General features: G+C 43.1%; 1 protein-coding gene across 2 annotated transcripts in view; it reads right to left on the reverse strand.

Annotated features, from left to right (window-relative positions):
• Positions 1–19,172, reverse strand: part of LOC147319763 (uncharacterized) — a 149,371-nt gene that overhangs the window by 22,945 nt on the left and 107,254 nt on the right. The window contains exon 9 of one of the 2 annotated variants that reach the window (XM_086312505.1): positions 18,706–19,167. In XM_086312505.1, coding sequence (XP_086168631.1) covers positions 18,896–19,167 — 272 coding nt within the window. In that variant the 3' untranslated portion in view covers positions 18,706–18,895. Of the gene's footprint in view, positions 19,168–19,172 lie in introns of those variants that run through there. The other variant, XM_086312501.1, reaches the window with a different exon arrangement.

Consider the following 19,172-nt stretch of genomic DNA (forward strand, 5'->3'; position numbering starts at 1 on the left):
CCCAGTATTCATCCACAAAGTTTCTCTGGGAGAAATATTACAATATCATGGTTACCATGAGAAAAGAAAGTGTAGCAGCTCCACAGCAGACTCGTCCACAGTTTAATGCTTTTCAGCACAATCTTTATTCATACTTACACTCGGTTGCTGTTACAAACACACACAGCTGCAGCTTTTCAGCCGCCACAACAACAACTCTCAGGATCAGGTACAGATTTTAAAGCTGATGCTGGCAAAGTTAGAAAGGTGCCGGCTGTGAACAACACCTCATCTATCTATTACTTCATTTGCTCTCTTTAGGCTCCACAATGATTGTCTGTCTAGTGTCTGTCGTCCACCTTAAATCCATTCATAACTTATTTAACGTCAGGGTTAATGATCAGAAAACAATTAAGTGTGTAAGGAAAGAATTTAGTCGTTTGTAATCTTAATATTAATGTCTGTGTTTTATTTAACAATATCTATTATTAAACACTTCAGTGAAGAAAATCCTCCTGCCTTCTTTCAGGAAGACAAAAAAACTTCCATTGTTCAGTTTTTGTGACTTGGTTCAAAGATTTTGAATCAACTCTTGATAATTTTTTTTATTAGGGATAATTATTCTCTTACCTTTGAGTCCTGAGCTGCTCTCTGACAGCCTCTGCACCAGATCAGTTCTCTGCATGTCCCTGAAAACATCAATGGTTACCTCCACAGACTGTTGGCCACATGTTTGCACCATCGCGTTCACTATATGTTTTCTGTTTGTACTCGGTGGGAATTGTGGAAGGCCCCTCTGAAAACATGTGAACTGCAGGAACCACATGAACTCCTTGAGACCCTGATCACTCAAATCCTCCCGTGTTTCTAGAAGCAGATCTTTAACAGCTGCCATTGTTGCAACCTGGAAAATTCAAACATTCATGAAGAAAAATTAAATATTAATGTTTCTGTTGCTGTTTTAAATATTAAAACTAATTGAAGACATTTAAATCATGTTTTCTCAAAAAAATTTAATATAAAAAAGCCAACATTTATAAAGAAAATATATCATTTCCACACTAAGACATTTTTTGGCATTTCTATGATAATGTATGATTTTCACCTAAAACACTCAGACACTGTGCAAACGAGCTGGCCCCAGTGTTTTCTGGCATTTTCAACTCCTCACTGCAGGCATGTCATGTGCCTGCCTGCTTCAAGTCCTCTACCATAATCCCTGTCCCAAGAAACCTAGGATCACTGGACTAAATGACTACAGACCCGTGGCTCTGACATCTGTGGTCATGAAGTCATTTGAGCGCCTGGTTCTCTCCTATCTCAAGACCCTCACGGCCCCCCTCCTGGACCCCCTGCAGTTTGCATACAGAGCCAACAGGTCTGTAGATGACGCCATCAACATGGCCCTACACTTCATCCTGCAGCATCTGGACTCCCCAGGAACCTACGCCAGGATCCTGTTTGTGGACTTCAGCTCTGCCTTCAACACCATCCTTCCAGACCATCTCCGAGGCAAGCTTTCCCAGATGAATGTGCCTGATCCCATCTGCCGGTGGATCACTGACTTCCTGTCAGACAGGAAGCAGCATGTGAGGCTGGGAAAGAATGTCTCGGACTCCCGGACCATCAGCACCGGCTCCCCTCAGGGCTGTGTTCTTTCTCCTCTGCTCTTCTCCCTGTACACCAACTGCTGCACCTCCACCCACCAGTCTGTCAAGCTAATCAAGTTTGCAGATGACACCACCGTTATTGGACTCATCTCGGACGGGGATGAGTCTGCCTACAGGAGGGAGGTTGAACGTCTGGTGTCTTGGTGCAGCCACAACAACCTGGTGCTGAATGCCCAGAAGACAGTGGAGATTATTGTGGACTTCAGGAAGCACACAGCTCCACTCCCCCCCATCATCCTGACTGACACCCCCATCACCTCTGTGGACTCATTCTGCTTCCTGGGTACCACCATCACCCAGGACCTGAAGTGGGAGCCCACCATCACCTCCGTCATTAAGAAAGCCCAGCAGAGGATGTACTTCCTGAGGCAGCTGAAGAAATTCAACCTGCCAACACGGACGATGATGCAATTCTACACTGCAATCATCGAGTCCATCCTCACCTCCTCCATCACCGTGTGGTACGCTGGAGCCACTATCAGGGACAAACAGAGACTGCAGCGTGTTGTGCGCTCTGCTGAGAAGGTGATTGGCTGCAGACTCCCATCTCTGCAGGACCTGTACACCTCCAGGACACTGGGGCGTGCAGGTCGGATCTCAGCTGACCCTTCTCACCCTGGACACAGTCTGTTTGACCTGCTCCCCTCAGGCAGGAGGCTCCGGTCCATTCGCACCAGAACCTCTCGCCATAAGAACAGTTTCTTCCTCTCTGCTGTTGGACACATGAACAATAACCATATGACTGTCCCCGCCACTAACACATGACCCTACGCTGTGTCACTGCATCATTCCATGTTTGCACTGATCACCACCTGCACTCATGTATATATCTTTCTACATAGCACTTTTAATTCTTATTCTTATTTTTATTTTCATGTCTATTTAAGCGTAATTTATGACAGTATGTTTGCACTGAAGCACCGCAGCAATTTCCTAATGTTGTAAACCTGCTCAACATTTGGCAATAAAACCCTTCTGATTCTTCTGATTCTGATTCTGATTCTGAAAACACAGATACATTTAGTAACGAGGGCCTGAGCATTCACAGTGTGAAGACCTTGTTGTGTATTCACTATTATTATTATTATTATTGTTTGTGAAGGTTCTCAGTCATCCAGGTCATCGTAGTCTAAGGAGCTTAGAAAGAAAAGTGTCTGGACTTCTTTAAGTTGCTTGAAGACGTTTCACCTCTCATCCGAGAAGCTTCTTGAAGACCATGGCATGAAGACCATCACTGGATTCAGGCCAACCAACAGCAGGGGAGCTGAGGGAGGTGAGAATAGAGCCAACGAGTTGAATCTGTTTTTCAATAGATTCAACACCACAGTGTCTGCTCACTCCCCCACAACCTCACCTGCAGTCAGCCTGGAATCCAGAGCCACACCACTGTGCCAGCCTCTCTCTTCACATGTTGCCTCCTGTGAGATTCCTGACACCCCTTCCCCACCCATCACCTTCACTCAATACCAGGTTGAGATGCAAATGAGGAGACTTCACTCAGGCAAGTCTGCTGGACCAGACGGAGTGAGTCCCCTTGTCCTCAAGACCTGTGGCCCCCAGCTGTGTGGAGTCTTTCATAAACTGTTTATGCTGAGTCTGAGTCTGCAGAGGGTCCCGGTGATGTGGAAGACATCATGCCTCGTCCCTGTACCAAAGACGCCACGTCCCAGTGGCCCCCAGGATTACAGGCCCGTGGCACTGACCTCCCACATCATGAAGACCCTGGAAAGGCTCATCCTGGACCAGCTGCGACCCATAGTAAGACCACATCTGGATCCCCTTCAGTTCGCTTATCAGCCTCGTCTCGGAACTGAGGACGCCATCATCTACCTGCTCAATCGTGTCTACACCCATCTGGACCAGCCGGCGAGCACTGTGAGGGTCATGTTTTTTGACTTTTCCAGTGCTTTCAACAGCATCAGGCCGACCCTCCTGGGTGATAAGTTAGCAGCGATGCAGGTGGATGCTTCTCTGGTGTCCTGGATTGTTGATTACCTGACAGGAAGACCACAATATGTACGTCTCCCACAGTGTGTGTCTGACAAGGTGATCAGCCACACAGGGGCACCACAGGGGACTGTCCTCTCCCCCTTCCTCTTCACCCTCTACACCACAGACTTCAGCCACTGCACAGAGACCTGCCATCTTCAGAAGTTTTCTGATGACTCTGCGGTGGTTGGATGCATCAGCAGGGATGATGAGACAGAGTACCGGGCTGTGGTCGACTCCTTTGTCACGTGGTGTGAGCAGAATCATCTGCAGCTCAACGTGGCAAAGACCAAGGAACTGATCGTGGACTTCAGGAAGACCAGGAAACACTTGACCCCTGTTTCAATCCAGGGGGTCAGTGTTGACATTGTGGAGGACTATAAATACCTTGGAGTTCACATTGACAATAAACTGGACTGGGCTAAAAACACCACAGCACTTTACAGGAAGGGCCAGAGTCGTCTCTATTTTTTGAGGCGACTGAGGTCCTTCAGCATCTGCCAGAAAATGCTGAGGATTTTCTACGAGTCTGTTGTGGCCAGTGCGATCCTCTATGCTGTTGCATGCTGGGGGAGCAGGCTGAGGGTCGCAGATGCCAACAGACTTAATAAACTAATCCGTAAGGCCAGCAATGTTGTGGGGATGGAGCTGGACACCCTCAAGGTGGTGTCGGAGAGGCGGATGCTGTCCAAGATAAAGACAATGTTGGATAACACCTCCCACCCACTCCATGACATGCTGGTCAGTCACAGGAGCACGTTCAGTGAGAGACTGAGATTACCGAAAAGCACCACTGAACGACACAGGAAATCTTTCCTGCCTGTGGCTCCCTGTACAACGCATCCACTTAACACACTGGTTACTGCTACAACTACACATGTTTCTTTTCCAACTATTTATTTATGAGTGACTTATGTATGTACAGTGGGGCAAAAAAGTATTTAGTCAGCCACCGATTGTGCAAGTTCCCCCACTTAAAATGATGACAGAGGTCAGTAATTTGCACCAGAGGTACACTTCAACTGTGAGAGACAGAATGTGAAAGAAAAATCCATGAATCCACATGGTAGGATTTGTAAAGAATTTATTCGTAAATTAGGGTGGAAAATAAGTATTTGGTCACCTCAAACAAGGAAAATCTCTGGCTCTCACAGACCTGTAACGTCTTCTGTAAGAAGCTTTTCTGTCCCCCACTCGTTACCTGTATGAATGGCACCTGTTTGAACTCATCATCTGTATAAAAGACACCTGTCCACAGCCTCAAACAGTCAGACTCCAAACTCCGCCATGGCCAAGACCAAAGAGCTTTCGAAGGACAGCAGGAAAAGTATTGTAGACCTGCACCAGACTGGGAAGAGTGAATCTACAATAGGCAAGCAGCTTGGTGTGAAAAAATCAACTGTGGGAGCAATCATCAGAAAATGGAAGACATACAAGACCACTGATAATCTCCCTCGATCTGGGGCTCCACGCAAGATCTCATCCCGTGGGGTCAAAATGATCATGAGAACGGTGAGCAAAGATCCCAGAACCACACGGGGGGACCTGGTGAATGACCTGCAGAGAGCTGGGACCAAAGTAACAAAGGTCACCATCAGTAACACACTACAACGGCAGGGAATCAAATCCCGCAGTGCCAGACGTGTTCCGCTGCTGAAACCAGTGCATGTCCAGGCCCGTCTGAAGTTTGCCAGAGAGCACATGGATGATACAGCAGAGGATTGGGAGAATGTCATGTGGTCAGATGAAACCAAAGTAGAACTTTTTGGTATAAACTCAACTCGTCGTGTTTGGAGGAAGAAGAATACTGAGTTGCATCCCAAGAACACCATACCTACTGTGAAGCATGGGGGTGGAAACATCATGCTATGGGGCTGTTTTTCTGCCAAGGGGACAGGACGACTGATCCGTGTTAAGGACAGAATGAATGGGGCCATGTATCGTGAGATTTTGAGCCAAAACCTTCTTCCATCAGTGAGAACTTTGAAGATGAAACGAGGCTGGGTCTTCCAACATGACAATGATCCAAAACACACCGCCCGGGCAACAAAGGAGTGGCTCCGTAAGAAGCATTTGAAAGTCCTGGAGTGGCCTAGCCAGTCTCCAGACCTCAACCCCATAGAAAATCTGTGGCGGGAGTTGAAAGTCCGTGTTGCTCGGCGACAGCCCCAAAACATCACTGCTCTCGAGAAGATCTGCATGGAGGAAAGGGCCAAAATACCAGCTACTGTGTGTGCAAACCTGGTAAAGACCTATAGTAAACGTTTGACCTCTGTTATTGCCAACAAAGGTTATGTTACAAAGTATTGAGTTGTATTTTTGTTATTGACCAAATACTTATTTTCCACCCTGATTTACCAATAAATTCTTTACAAATCCTACCATGTGGATTCATGGATTTTTTTTTCACATTCTGTCTCTCACAGTTGAAGTGTACCTCTGGTGCAAATTACTGACCTCTGTCATCATTTTAGGTGGGGGAACTTGCACAATCGGTGGCTGACTAAATACTTTTTTGCCCCACTGTATGTATGTATATATATGTATATATTGTACTATTCTTAGTTAGTGTATTGTCTGTCTTGTCTTAATGTTGGTTTAAAATGGAGCACTGTAACAAAAAATAATTTCCCCCAGGGATCAATAAAGTATTCTGATTCTGATTCTGTTTCTTCAGTTCTAGGATCAAATGGTGGAGAGTCCCAGATTTAAACCCAGTGGGAGTTTCCCCCCAAAGACGGACGAAGGACCCCCTGATGATCCTCTACCTAATCACATGAGCCAAGGTGTGAAAACGGGTGTGGGTCACAATCAGCCAGGGTTTCAGGTGAGCTCAATGTGAAACCTGGCCCTACCCTATCATGTGATTTCCTGAGGTCAGACGCCCCAGGATGTGAGTGGGCGTTAAGGCGTCTGGGAAGGATCTCAGAACTGGATTATAGATGGCAGAGAGTTGGTGTCATAAGCCGTGTGTACATTGGCATCCTCGAGGATGCCAATGTACACACGGACAGACAGGACAGATGGTTTGAAAGAGGAGTGAAAGAAGCCATTTCTGTCCACTGTGAGCGACCATCTTTGAACAGTGGCGGTGGTTTACGACACCAACTGTCTGCCATCTATAATCCAGTGTTGAGATCCTTCCCAGACGCCTTAACACCCACTCACATGCTTTTCTTTCCAAGCTCCTTAGACCACTATTATTATTATTATTCAGGCAAATGAATCACTTTTTTTAGGACACACATATAACTGAGAATTGGATAAGAAGGGCCTCTGCCTTTGACCACCACTCAGTACATGTTAAACCCACCCACTGCACTGCCCCCTGCAGGTGGTGGGCCTACAGGACGATGGGCCCGAGCCACCCAAAGAGCTTATCCAGTCTAATTGATTACATTATGATTGTCATTCTGCATCTTACTGAATAAAAGCTGAGCTCTGCACAGAGAGGATGAGGGACAATGCTCGCTTTGTGGATCAGTGCAGACAGATGTTCATCCAGTTGTTTTTCTAATACAAAGAGGAAATAAAAGAAATAGAAATAGTTTTTTAACTACTCATTTTCTCATTTCAAATCTTTCTGTTGACATTATGAACATATGTTGAGAACAAGTTTTGGTATTTTTAACTATTTACTTACTTGTTGGCTCTGAGCTGCTGTCTGACAGCTGCTGAGTCAGATCCGTCATCTTCATCTCCATGGTTTTCTTTACTGACTGTTGGCCATAAGCCTGTAACATTAAAAACACTGTGTCCTGCGGGTCTGCCACCTTCAGCAACCTCCATGGGACGGCTGAGTTATATTTCCTCTTGAGGCCTTTCTTTAAGTCCATGAGCTCGCTGTCACTCAGATTCCCCAGTGTCTCTGAAAGCAGCTGAATGAGAGACTCCATCGTTTCTACCTGGCAAAAACAGAGGTCACATGACAGACATGTGCAATTCAAATGGTTGTTCCACCTCTGATTAACAGAAAATTGTTCAGTTTGTTAAAGGAAGATTCATTTTCAACATGATACTTTTCAAAGCCCGAAAATACAACTTTTCACCTCTGACCCATTTTCAGGCATGAAAGTTGTCTTTTATACTGCCATGACTGAATTTCTGCAATCCTTCTTATCCACTGCAAACCTATTGCAACTATTATATCATGATGAGATGCTGTGGGTGAGGACACGTTCAAGTGCAGCAGTAGAGACACCACAATGTTTGGAGCAGGGGCGATTTTAGCCCATTTTCGGGGGTGCTGAATGAATCAAAGCACCCCCAAAGATTTCTTACTTTTTTTGACAATATTTGCTGTTTGTGTGACACACTGCTAAAAATATAAAAAGCATACAGTACTTGGTTGAGACATAACATTTTAACAACAAAAGTATAGATAACCCCTCCCCCCTCCCAAAATGGTTTGTTCCAGCTCCCCCCTCCTCTGGCTCTGGCGCTCTTGCTGCCAGAGCGATGGTGGCTGAGACGCAGGGGAGTGGAGGTGTAAGTGCCTGGCTTAAAACAGGACATATTAGCTGCATTTAACCTTCAGTTGCTCTTTATATAGTTAGGTAGGAGTCAGGCCATGTTTCTTTTTAGCTGAAAAACATTACACCAGGCAAGGGCGTAGATTTGGTTTTGGCATTGGTGGGGACGGATGATTCAACCACCGAACCCTGCCCTGTTTCTTTTTTTCCCCCTTTTTGTCTTTGCTTCTTGATAAAAGGAGAAGTATACTTGCCTACATATGCTATTCTACATGCTTTTAAACCATTTAAAATCACAACTCATAGTTTTATATGTGAATGATATAATGTTAAATTACTATTAAACAAATGACTGACTAAGTATTTCAGGCTTTAGTTCAGCCATATTCCATATAAATCAGGTATCATACAAAAATAAAAATAGCTTCAAATACTGTCATGACAATAAAAGAATATGACTTTAAGGACTTAACAACATTACTTCAGTTATAGCACACCAACATCTGTGATACATTAGCACTAAGGGAACACTGAATGACCTGCTGGTTTTTGTCCATAAAACTACTCATCTCAGATTACCACAAAGTAAAAGATCTCTCAGCAAGATTATGCAACATTTTAGGCACTATTGCCCCGATCAAGTCAGTGAGCTGAGATTTTCTATTCTAAACATGAACTACTGTTACAGCAACATGGACTACTGGTGTCCCACACAACTCAATGTCCACTGTGTGAAGCAGCCAAACACAGGCCTGCTCCTCTCGTTAACTGAGATAAACTGCTGGCATATTGGTTTTACATCTATACTGTCCAGTCTCTCCTGGTGGACACACAGCAGCATTGTTTAATCTCATTTGAGTCATTGTTGACCGTAGCCAACTTTTTAGTCCTCTGAGAGCACTGAAGCTTCTTTCAGCCTCAGTACCTGCGTTCTATCCTCAGATTAAAATTATTATTAAGTGCCTGATGTGCCTCATGTTTGGCCCTGGCTCTTCCCCTCTGACTGCACTAGGACATATTGCCACCTGATAAAATAACACACTGATTCGTGCCATATAAAACGTGAGACGTGTCAATTCAGATTCTTTGTCAAATACACTAATGAATCAATTTACATCAGCAGCCCAACAATTGTCATGATAATAAATACTATTTAATCTACAGCACCAAATCATCAGTCAGTCACCTGTGACCTCGCCTTATCACCTGTGTCCGAGCTACATGGCAGAGCTGCCTCTGTCACCTGATCAATAACAGTGAGGCATTCCACATACATGCAGTCACACATGTGCTTCAAATACAGTCATGAACCAACAACAATGTTTGTAGTGTGAGTGCATTTTTAAAACAATTTGTGCAAACTGCACTACAAGGATATTTGCAAAAGCATGACTACCTCATGACATTTTGTCTCAAAAATTAACCCTATGAATACGTCAGTGCCATTAGGATGAAATTATTGTGTCACCAACATTTTAACGTTAGACATATAATTCTAACAGCCTCTGTAAACTAATATCCGGGCTCGCTCAAAGCTGCCGTTTTCTCTGACAGTTTCAATCAAAATTAGAAATGTTGCTCTGAGACTGAGAGAACTAACAGTGCTGCCTGTTGTGCAGTTAGTTTCCAAAACACGTTATTCGTGGTTACATACAATTTTAGACTGATGTGGGCCAAAGCCTAGCACAGCCTGTAACGTTATTATGACGGACACATTTTATGAGTTAATTTGGCTTTAAGTGTGTAACAAGTGTCACCTGGCAGTTTGTTGCTCTCTGCCAGGTGATTGGCTGAAGAGCTGTGAAAAGGTAGTGGGTGTGTGGGGTGAAGTCAGCGCTCTTCTGTGGAAAAAACCCAGAGGCAATTATTTCACTCGGGTGTGAGTGGGTATACTGTCGGTAAGAGACTTTTGCCATTTTTGTTTGGATCGTTTGCTATTGCATGTGCCTATTTTTAATGTGTCATTGGACTTTTTTAGTGTGACCTCACTTTTGTTTTTTTTGTTTAATTGTTTGTGCCACTTCCCTTCATCTCCCAATCGCAGGCCATGCATAGCACTGATTCCCAGCTGCGCTGAGACCCGAATTGTTTGCAGTGTGTGCCACGATTGCAGTGTCGCTAAGCGGGGTGTGACGGGTTTCAGTAAGGTAACTTTATTTATACCTAAAGGCAAGGTAAATTTGCTTTACAGAAAAATGACAGCATTTGACATCCCTTTAAAAACACACATACCTAGTAAAGATATAAACCTCACTGTGGCACATATATAGTAATTTTAATATTTTGAATCAAAAACAGTTCTCATTTAATTCAGTGACAGCAACGGGGACAAAGCTATTTTTATAAGGCTTTGTCCTGCATCTCGGAAATAGAAACCTCCGTCCTGAGGGAAGAAGCTGAAATTCACCCCTTAGAGGATGGGAACCATTTTTAAGGATTGATAAAGCCATCCTCTGTACCTGCTTAGAGTACAGGGAGGCTAAACAAGACTGTGGCTCACCTATCAGACGACTGGACCATCTCACTATCTGATTTAGAGAGTTTTTCTCTGTGACAGAGGTCTGACCAAACCATGCCACCAAACAAAAGGATAAAACAGACTCAATAAAAGAACGATAAAACAAAGTTAAAATTTTTTGGTCAATGTGGAAATGAACAAGTTTCCTAAGGCAATAAAGGTGCTGGTGACCCTTTTTACAAACTGATTTGCAATTTTGATCAAAGTTCAGTTTTTCATTGATTATGGTCCCAAGATATTTATATGATTGTACTTGCTCTATTTTCTGACCTTTAATTAAAGTGACTGCTTGCCCATTTTGTTGTTTCCTAAAATCAACAACCATGTCTTTTGTTTTAGATATGTTCAGCTGGAGATAAGACTCCTCACACCACTGAACAAAGTCATCAATGACTGGACTGTGGTTAATTTCACCCTCTTTCAGTAGGCTGACAATAACAGAGTCATCTGCATATTTAATAATGACCCTGTTTTCATGTCTGCCCTGACACATATTTGTATAGAGAGTGAATAATAAGGGCAATAGGACGCACCCTTGAGGAGAACCTGTGGAGGAGAACACTGGTGATAGGTTTTGTATTGTTGATTGTCATTTATGCTTAGAAACATTTACTCATATATGCTTAGAAGAGTATAATCATTTTTAGATTGAAAGAATGTCTCATCCTAAAGAGGTCTGTAAGAACTCTGTGTAGCTGAAGAGGGGGTGCGTTCACTCCTCTGTACAGAGTGTGTTCTGGCATAGATCACACTTCCTAGGAGAGTTTATCTTTTCTTGTTGATTTATGATATAGCAAGCACACGTATATCTGTTTAAGTATAAGAGCCTTTTGTTAGATGGACTTAGACGTCCTGGCACTAGCAGAGCATGTTTCCAGCAATAAGCCTTAAAAAATAATGTGCACATACTTTAGTTAATCATACTAGATGCAAAAACTGCTTTAACTGCTTGAAAAAAATAATTATCTCTGTCAATATGAGGTATATTTTATGTTAAAGTTACTCAGTCTTTATTCCTATTCTGTGCTAGTAGTCGCGGTGATAACTACATTTGCTATATTCAGAGCTAATGACAATATTGTCATTTTACTCAACACTGCTACGGTATTGGCCTGCCGTTGACAATTGCTTCAACTTCACATAGCAATGTCCGCAAGCATTCATCATCCAGAGGTTGCTGCTTTAGGATCTGGTTAAGAATTTTTCTAACTGAGCGAATTTGTCTCTCCCAGATTCCTCCAAAATATGACCCTGCTGGGGGGTTAAATATCCAGGTGATACCCTTTTGCACGAGCATTTCTGAGATTTTTGAATGATTCCATCCCTTGATTGCTTCACGCATTTCCCTTTCTGCACCCACAAGGTTAGTGCCATTGTCTGATCTCATGACAGAAACTTGACCTCGTCTTGCAATAAACCTCCTGAATGCATTTATGCAAGAATCAGTCTCAAGTGAGTGGGCAACTTCTATGTGTATTGCTCTAACAGCAAGACATGTAAACAATACACCATATCGCTTAACTCTGCTGCGCCCATGCTTGACCTCAAAAGGTCCAAAATAGTCTACGCCCACATTCGTGAATGGAGGTTTGTCAGGAATCAGGCGATCTTGTGGCAAGTTTGCCATTCTTTGTTCACCAGGTTTCGCAGATGTCCTTCTACATGTTACACACTTTGACAGGATCTTTCTTATTGCTGAATCTGCCTGTGGAATCCAGAATCTTTCTCTCAGCCTGGATAATATGTAATTCCTTCCTCCATGGCCTGTTTCTTGGTGAATGTGTCTCAGAATCAAAGTAGAAACATGATGACCTTTAGGGAGAATCACCTGATGCTTAACATCGGTTGGTAGTGCAGACTCATGCAACCTACCGCCAACCCTTAAAACTCCATCCTGGACAAAAGGATCCAGCTTCACAATGTGACTGCTCCTTTTAAGCTTGTCACCCCTTTGAAGACTTGCAATTTCTTCTGCGAAGCTTTGATTTTGACAAAACTTAACAATCTCAGTTTCTCCCTTTGCAACATCTGCAGTAGTAAGTGAAGATCCCTTAATACATGTTTTGAACTGCTGCATTTGACCTGCAACCTTTTCAGATTTCCTTTTGCTGCTGTCACAGCCACTTGCTTGTGACATGAGAAGCCTCCGATGCGCACTTAACCTGCCAAGCAGCTGCTTGAACGTAAGTATCCAGGAAACTGCCTTTTTTAGACGGTACCAGTCTGAATAGTGAGAGATCAGTTTGTTCACTGGATTTTCAGGTAATTTTGTAACATCTACACTCATTACCTCTTTGACTTCGACATCATTTTTTGGTATTTCTTTAATGTCCGGTGGAATTGGCCAGTTTTTCTTATCTTTTGTCAAAAACTCTGGCCCAGCAATCCAGTTTGAACACTTCATGAATGTCTCTGTGTTCATTCCTCTTGAAGCGTGGTCAGCAGGGTTTAATTCAGAGTTTACATACATCCACTGACTTGGTTTTGTGTTGTCTCTAATAAGTGACACTCTGTTTGCTACAAATGTCTTAAATCTGATGTTCTCGCTGCAAATGTACTTTAAAACAGTGCTACTGTCAGACCAAAACACAGATTCTTCTCGTGGCATTTGCAGCTCCTTTCTCATGAGCTTGTCCATTTTTACAGCAACTGCAGCTGCTGTCAACTCGAGACGTGGAATTGTTATCTGCTTCAGAGGAGACACTCTGGACTTGCCCATAATGAATGAGCAGTGAGTTTCTCTTTTCTGGTTTGTGATAAGGAGGTAAGTAACGACTCCGTAACCTCTCTCACTGGCATCAGCGAAGCGGTGCAATTGTGTAGATATGACCACTCCAAATCCAGCAGGTTTCAAACACCTGTTGACGGTGAAGCCATGAAGTTTTGAAAGCTCTGAATGCCAAACTTGTGACCTTTGAGCCAGTTCAGCTGGGATTTCCTCATCCCATGAAATCTTCCTGCCACATAGCTCTCGCAGGATGATTTTTGCTGTCAGAATGACAGGAGACAAAAAGCCCAATGGGTCATATATTGCACTTACAAATGAGAGGATGCCTCGCCTAGTCGTTGGCACAGGTTTTTCAGTTATCCTGATCTTGAATACATCTGTCTCTGTGCATCAGTTCACTCCTAGGACTCTTTCATCTGGTAGTGCATCATGTCTCAAATCCAAATCTTTCATCTCCTTTGCTCTTTCCTTTTCAGGAATGGAAGCAAGGACAGCTCTGCTGTTGCTCATCCACTTTGTTAAGTGAAATCCTCCACTCTCACACAATGCAGACAGGTCCCTGACCATAGTACATGCCTCTGTTTCATCTGAAACTGACAGAAGACAATCATCTACATAAAAATTGTTCAGAACAGCATTAACTGCTGCTAGTGGCATTTTTTCTTTAGCATCTTCTGCTGCCTTTTTTAGTGCATAGTTTGCACAGCTTGGGGAGGATGTTGCCCCAAACAAGTGCACCATCATTTTGTATTCTTGCAGAGGTTCATTCAAGTTCCCGTTTGGCCACCAGAGAAAACGCAAAAGATCACTGTCCTCTGGAGGTACTTGCACCTGGTGATACATAGCTTCTATGTCTGACATCAAGGCAATGTGATCCCACCTAAACCTTGTTAGTACTCCAATCAGTGTGTTCGTTAGGTTTGGCCCTTGCAAGAGTTCTTCGTTCAGTGATTTCCCTTGAAAGGATGCTGCACAGTCAAAAACTACACGGAGTTTTCTTTTCTGAGGGTGGTACACCCCATGGTGTGGTATGTACCAAACTCTCTCATTTTCAGGGGTAGTCTTTATGTTTTTTACCTGAACTGCATAGCCTTTATTCAGCAAGTCAGACATGAAGCTCTGATACTCCTTATGAAACTCTGTGTATCTGATTAGTTTTCTTTTCAGATTCTCTGCCCTCTGCATTACTGCACTGCGGTTGTTTGGCATTTTGACAGCTTTGTTTTCATTTCATTCATTTTTCATTTATTTATTCATTTTCAGGCACAACAAATACCTATATTGAACATAAAATACACAAAACAAAAAACAAAACTTGCCTGAAAAAGGAGTGGGACGAAGAAAACTTATTAAATCCCACCCCTATACTCACTCATCAACAAAAAAAAATAAAAAAATAAAAAATGGCCCTCTCAAGAGAGATTCCTGCTCTACTCCTTCTGACAGAGAGCTGATTGTTTCTCAAAGGAAGACCTATGCTATAATGACCATTAATCCTTTCAGCTGTGCCATTGACAGAATCCATAAACATAATGTCTTCTCGTGACATTTCCCGTTTTTCCTCAGAAGCTTTCTCTGGAAAATCATAGTTGAGCTGTTGCATCAAAAGATTCTCAACATTAGTGATAGAGATGCGATTTACTGAAACACTCAGCTCTCTGTCAGAAGGAGTAGAGCAGGAATCTCTCTTGAGAGGGCCATTGATAACCCAACCCAGGACTGTTCGAACAGCATATGGACCGTTATCTTTACTATGAATAATCTCCCATGGTTCCATAGCCTTGTGCACATCACATCCTATCAAAAGTCCAATGTCTGCATCTGAATGTGGGAACTTGATTTGCCGAAGATGTGGCCACCTTTTTAAGTCATCCTGTGTAGGGATGTTCTCTCTAGACACTGGAATGTCTGCATGAGTGTAAATGTCAGGAAGATCTATATAGGTGTTCTCATTTAAACCACACACTTCTAATCCTGACAGATGGTAACTTGTCATCATCTTTTCTTGTCCCATTGTGCAAAGCATGAATTTTGTCTTCTTACCTTCTACACCCAGTTGTCTCATCAGTTTTTCTGAACAAAACGTGGCTTGGCTCCCATTGTCCATGAATGCATAAGTCTCAATCAACTTATTGCCTTTCTTCAACTTGACCCACACAGGAACGATCGATAACACATGAATGCCTTTTCCGGCCCCTGTGACTCCGCAAATTCTGCCTGGAGTGTGTGTTTCATCACTTGTTGTGGGAATGTCTGAGACATTTCTCTGGATGCAATCGTCTGCCTTACTGTCCTCCTCCTTTGTCCAATGAAGCATACTTGGATGTCTCTTAGAGCAGTACTCACACAATGATCTTTTCTTACAGTCCTTACTCAGATGACCTTGTGTCAGACATGCAAAGCACAGACCCTTTGCTTTAAGGAACTCCAGTCTTTCTTTGTAAGGCTGGTTTCTGACCTTTTGACATTCTGCCAGTGTATGGAGTTTTTCACAGTATATGCATGGTTTCTGGAAGGCATTGCTAGTGTGACAAGAAGCGCTTTTATTAATTTCAGGTGACCTTTCATTTGCAGCTTGTGTTACACTTGTAGCAAATGTGCTTCCCCTTTGCCTGGATGACCAGCAGCATAGTGAGAGCAGCATAGTGAGAGCTGCAGAGAGGATCATTGGTGTCTCTCTCCCCTCCCTCCAGGACATTTACAGCACCCGTCTCACTAAAAAAGCCCTTTGCATAGCGGCTGATCCCACGCACCCAATGCAAAGCTTCTTCAAGCTGCTGCCGTCGGGGAGGAGACTGCGGAGTCTCCAGGCCAGGACCAGCAGACTGAAGGACAGCTTCATCCACCAGGCTGTCAGGAAGCTTAACTCCCTCCCGATTCTGCCCCCTCTCCCCTCCACGGTCCTACTGAACTCTGTCACACACACACACACACACACACACACACACACACACACACACACTCTGACTCACTCACTGGCCTGCACCAGTTACCAGTCACTTTGTGGAGCATTGGACTGCCATTACCTCATAAGACTTTGTTGTTACACTATCTCTTACCGTACATTACCAAATCTCCATTTGCACTATTTGCCCATTTGCACTACTCTGCCTGGTTTGCACTCAATGTCATTTACTCATTATATTGTATATTGTATAGCTTTCTTGTTATATGTAAAATTGTATTGTATTTATTTATTTAAATTTTTACTTGCATTTTTAATCACTCTTATATTTAAATGTTCATTTGCTATTTTATCTAGGGATTGAGAGTAACGTAGTTTCTATTCTCTGTATGTCCTGTACATGTGGCAGAATTGACAATAAAGCTGACTTTGACTTGACTTTGACCTAGTCATTCTCAGATTTGCAGATGACTTTGCTTTGTCTTCAGCATCCTTAATGTCACCATACAAAGGATCTGCAACTATTTTTGCTTGTCTGTTTATGAATCTAACCAGATCTGAGAACTTTGCTCTCCTTCCACTTGTTTCTTGAATGTCAAAGGCAGAGACTCTCCACATTTCTCTCATTTTATATGGCAGTTTGGAGACTATAACTCTGAGGTTCGTGGGAATCTCCATCTCTTGCAGTTGACTGATGTCTTGCATTGCATTGTTACAACCAGTGAGAAACAGTGAATAGCTATGAAGAGCCTTTGCATCATCTGTTTTGATTTGTGGCCAATTGAATGCTCTGTTCATGTAGGCAGTTGCAATTCTTAGTTCATTACCATAATGACAAAACAGCAACTTCCTTGCCTCACTGTAGCCTTGTTGAGGATCCATGTGCTGACAACTTCTTACCAAATCTCTGGGCTCACCTCTGGTGAACTGTTCAAGGTAATATAACCTGTCACTGTCAGTTTTATCATGAACTGTATGGTCAAAGGCTCTTGTAAATGGTATGAACTCAAGTGGATCACCACTAAAAATGGGAATGTCTCTTTGAGGCAAATGTGACAGTCTATGTTGTTTGACTAACATCTCAGTGATATCATTTTGTTTCAACATGACTTCACATAGATTCATTGGAATAACACTGGCATCAGTTTGGTGCAAGTCATCTTCTTGTTTTACACTGTGACTGTTTACCTTTGAATGCCCATCATGTTCACCTTGTACCTTTGGCTCTTGGAAGCTGAAGTGCTTAACAGCCGATTCACACTGTTCCACATCATTTTTACAGCTGTCATATTCACAGTCCTCTAACACTTTTATTTTGGCTGTAGAAGCAGCAATAGCTGTCTCGATCTCAAGCTGTTCTCTTCTTGCCTTTAACTTACATTCTTCAATGTCCAAGGCTTGTCTCTGTTTCAAGGATGCGGCTCGTGCGAGCAGAGCAGCGCGCTCTGCTTCTTCTTTCTGCCGTACAGATGATACCGAAGAAGCTCTGGACGATCTTGATGAGCGGCTACTGACTGAGCTTCTTCCAACGCTGGTACCTGATTTCTTTGCAGTTGGTCTAGCAGTCACTGACACGCTGTCATCTGGGCTCACGTCGTCTTGATGCTGATGTCTTGTTACGATGATCCATTTCTCAACTTCGGTCATAAATGCACTGAACTGCTCCTTTTTTTTGGATTGAACCAGAGCATCTGGTCCACATTCCTTTCATCTTCTGGCAACAGCGACAGTACATCATCATTTGCCTGTAAGAATTCTTCATGCAGCTTTGAAAAGTTGCTTAAACGTTCATCAACAATGTCAAGGCTTTCATTCTCTTTCATCAGTCCGCTAATTTTATTCATTTTTGAAGTTAATTGTGACAGCTTGGACCTTCTTGCGTTTATGTGCCTGCCGAGCTGTTCTTCCAAACCTCTTTCGGTGTACTTCTGCGCCCTCTTATGGCCAGTCCCGCTACTGCAGCTCTGTGCCCTGGGCCTGCAATCTTGTGGGTCTTTATCTGCCATCTCTGCTCCTTTTACACAACTTCTTATTCAAAAAGTGTTCATGAAACAAAATGGTCTATGACACAAAGCTGAGGCTTTCGTAGTTAGTGTCATCTTCTTAAGACCAAAAACACTGTCACTGACTTATTTGTAAGAAGTTGAGAATCGCAATTGTTCAGTTTTAACACGACTTGTAGCTTAGCAGCATATCATAGTCCAAAACTTTATCCATGAAAGTTTATTTCTTCTTTTCTTAGATTCTTCATGCATACAGCTCTGTGCACTTAACTGACTTGCTGTATCAAACTTTGCACGATCTCATAGCGATGCAGTCGTCTTGCTCGGGAGCATGATGGTTTTACTTAATGTAGTGGCTATCTTTGTTTCTTCTTGGAGTTCTCTATTTCTCTTATATCTAAAATAAGAGTCTGGATGGACAGAGGCTGTTTTACGCGTCGGTTTGTGCAACAACGACGGTAAAACCATCGTGTCGCTCCGCCATTCGCTTGCTTTATTTTTTACAACCTTTCACAACAAAGCACCATATCCTTTTTAGGCCTTTCAAAATAAAACATGTAATGACTATAAATGGCGCTAACAGGTAGATCTATATTTGGTCTAAAAACTGTTTTTTTTTTCCCCAACACATTTAATCCTTTTCACTGAGCTCTTTAACGAGAAATTTCTCATTTGCCAAAAGGATGTCATAGAAGATCTCATAGATGTCTTTGCAGGCTGCACTAGCTTTCAGGGGACCACTGTAGAGCTCCCTCATCTTCTCCTGAGTGGTAGACAGAGCTCTAATTCTGGTATAAGTTCCTTGGTTGATAACTTCATTGTCTAGGAGCTCATCCAAAATGGGTGCGATGTTGCTCACTCTCTGGATCAGCTGGACTCTGTGTTTGTCCACAAAATGCTTTCCTGGA

This window comes from Aulonocara sp. 'chitande type north' Nkhata Bay, linkage group LG11 (genome assembly GCF_057382095.1).
Source record: "Aulonocara sp. 'chitande type north' Nkhata Bay isolate Kocher_YH1m ecotype deep benthic linkage group LG11, A_spYH_male_GT1.1, whole genome shotgun sequence".
NCBI lineage: Eukaryota > Metazoa > Chordata > Actinopteri > Cichliformes > Cichlidae > Aulonocara > Aulonocara sp. 'chitande type north' Nkhata Bay.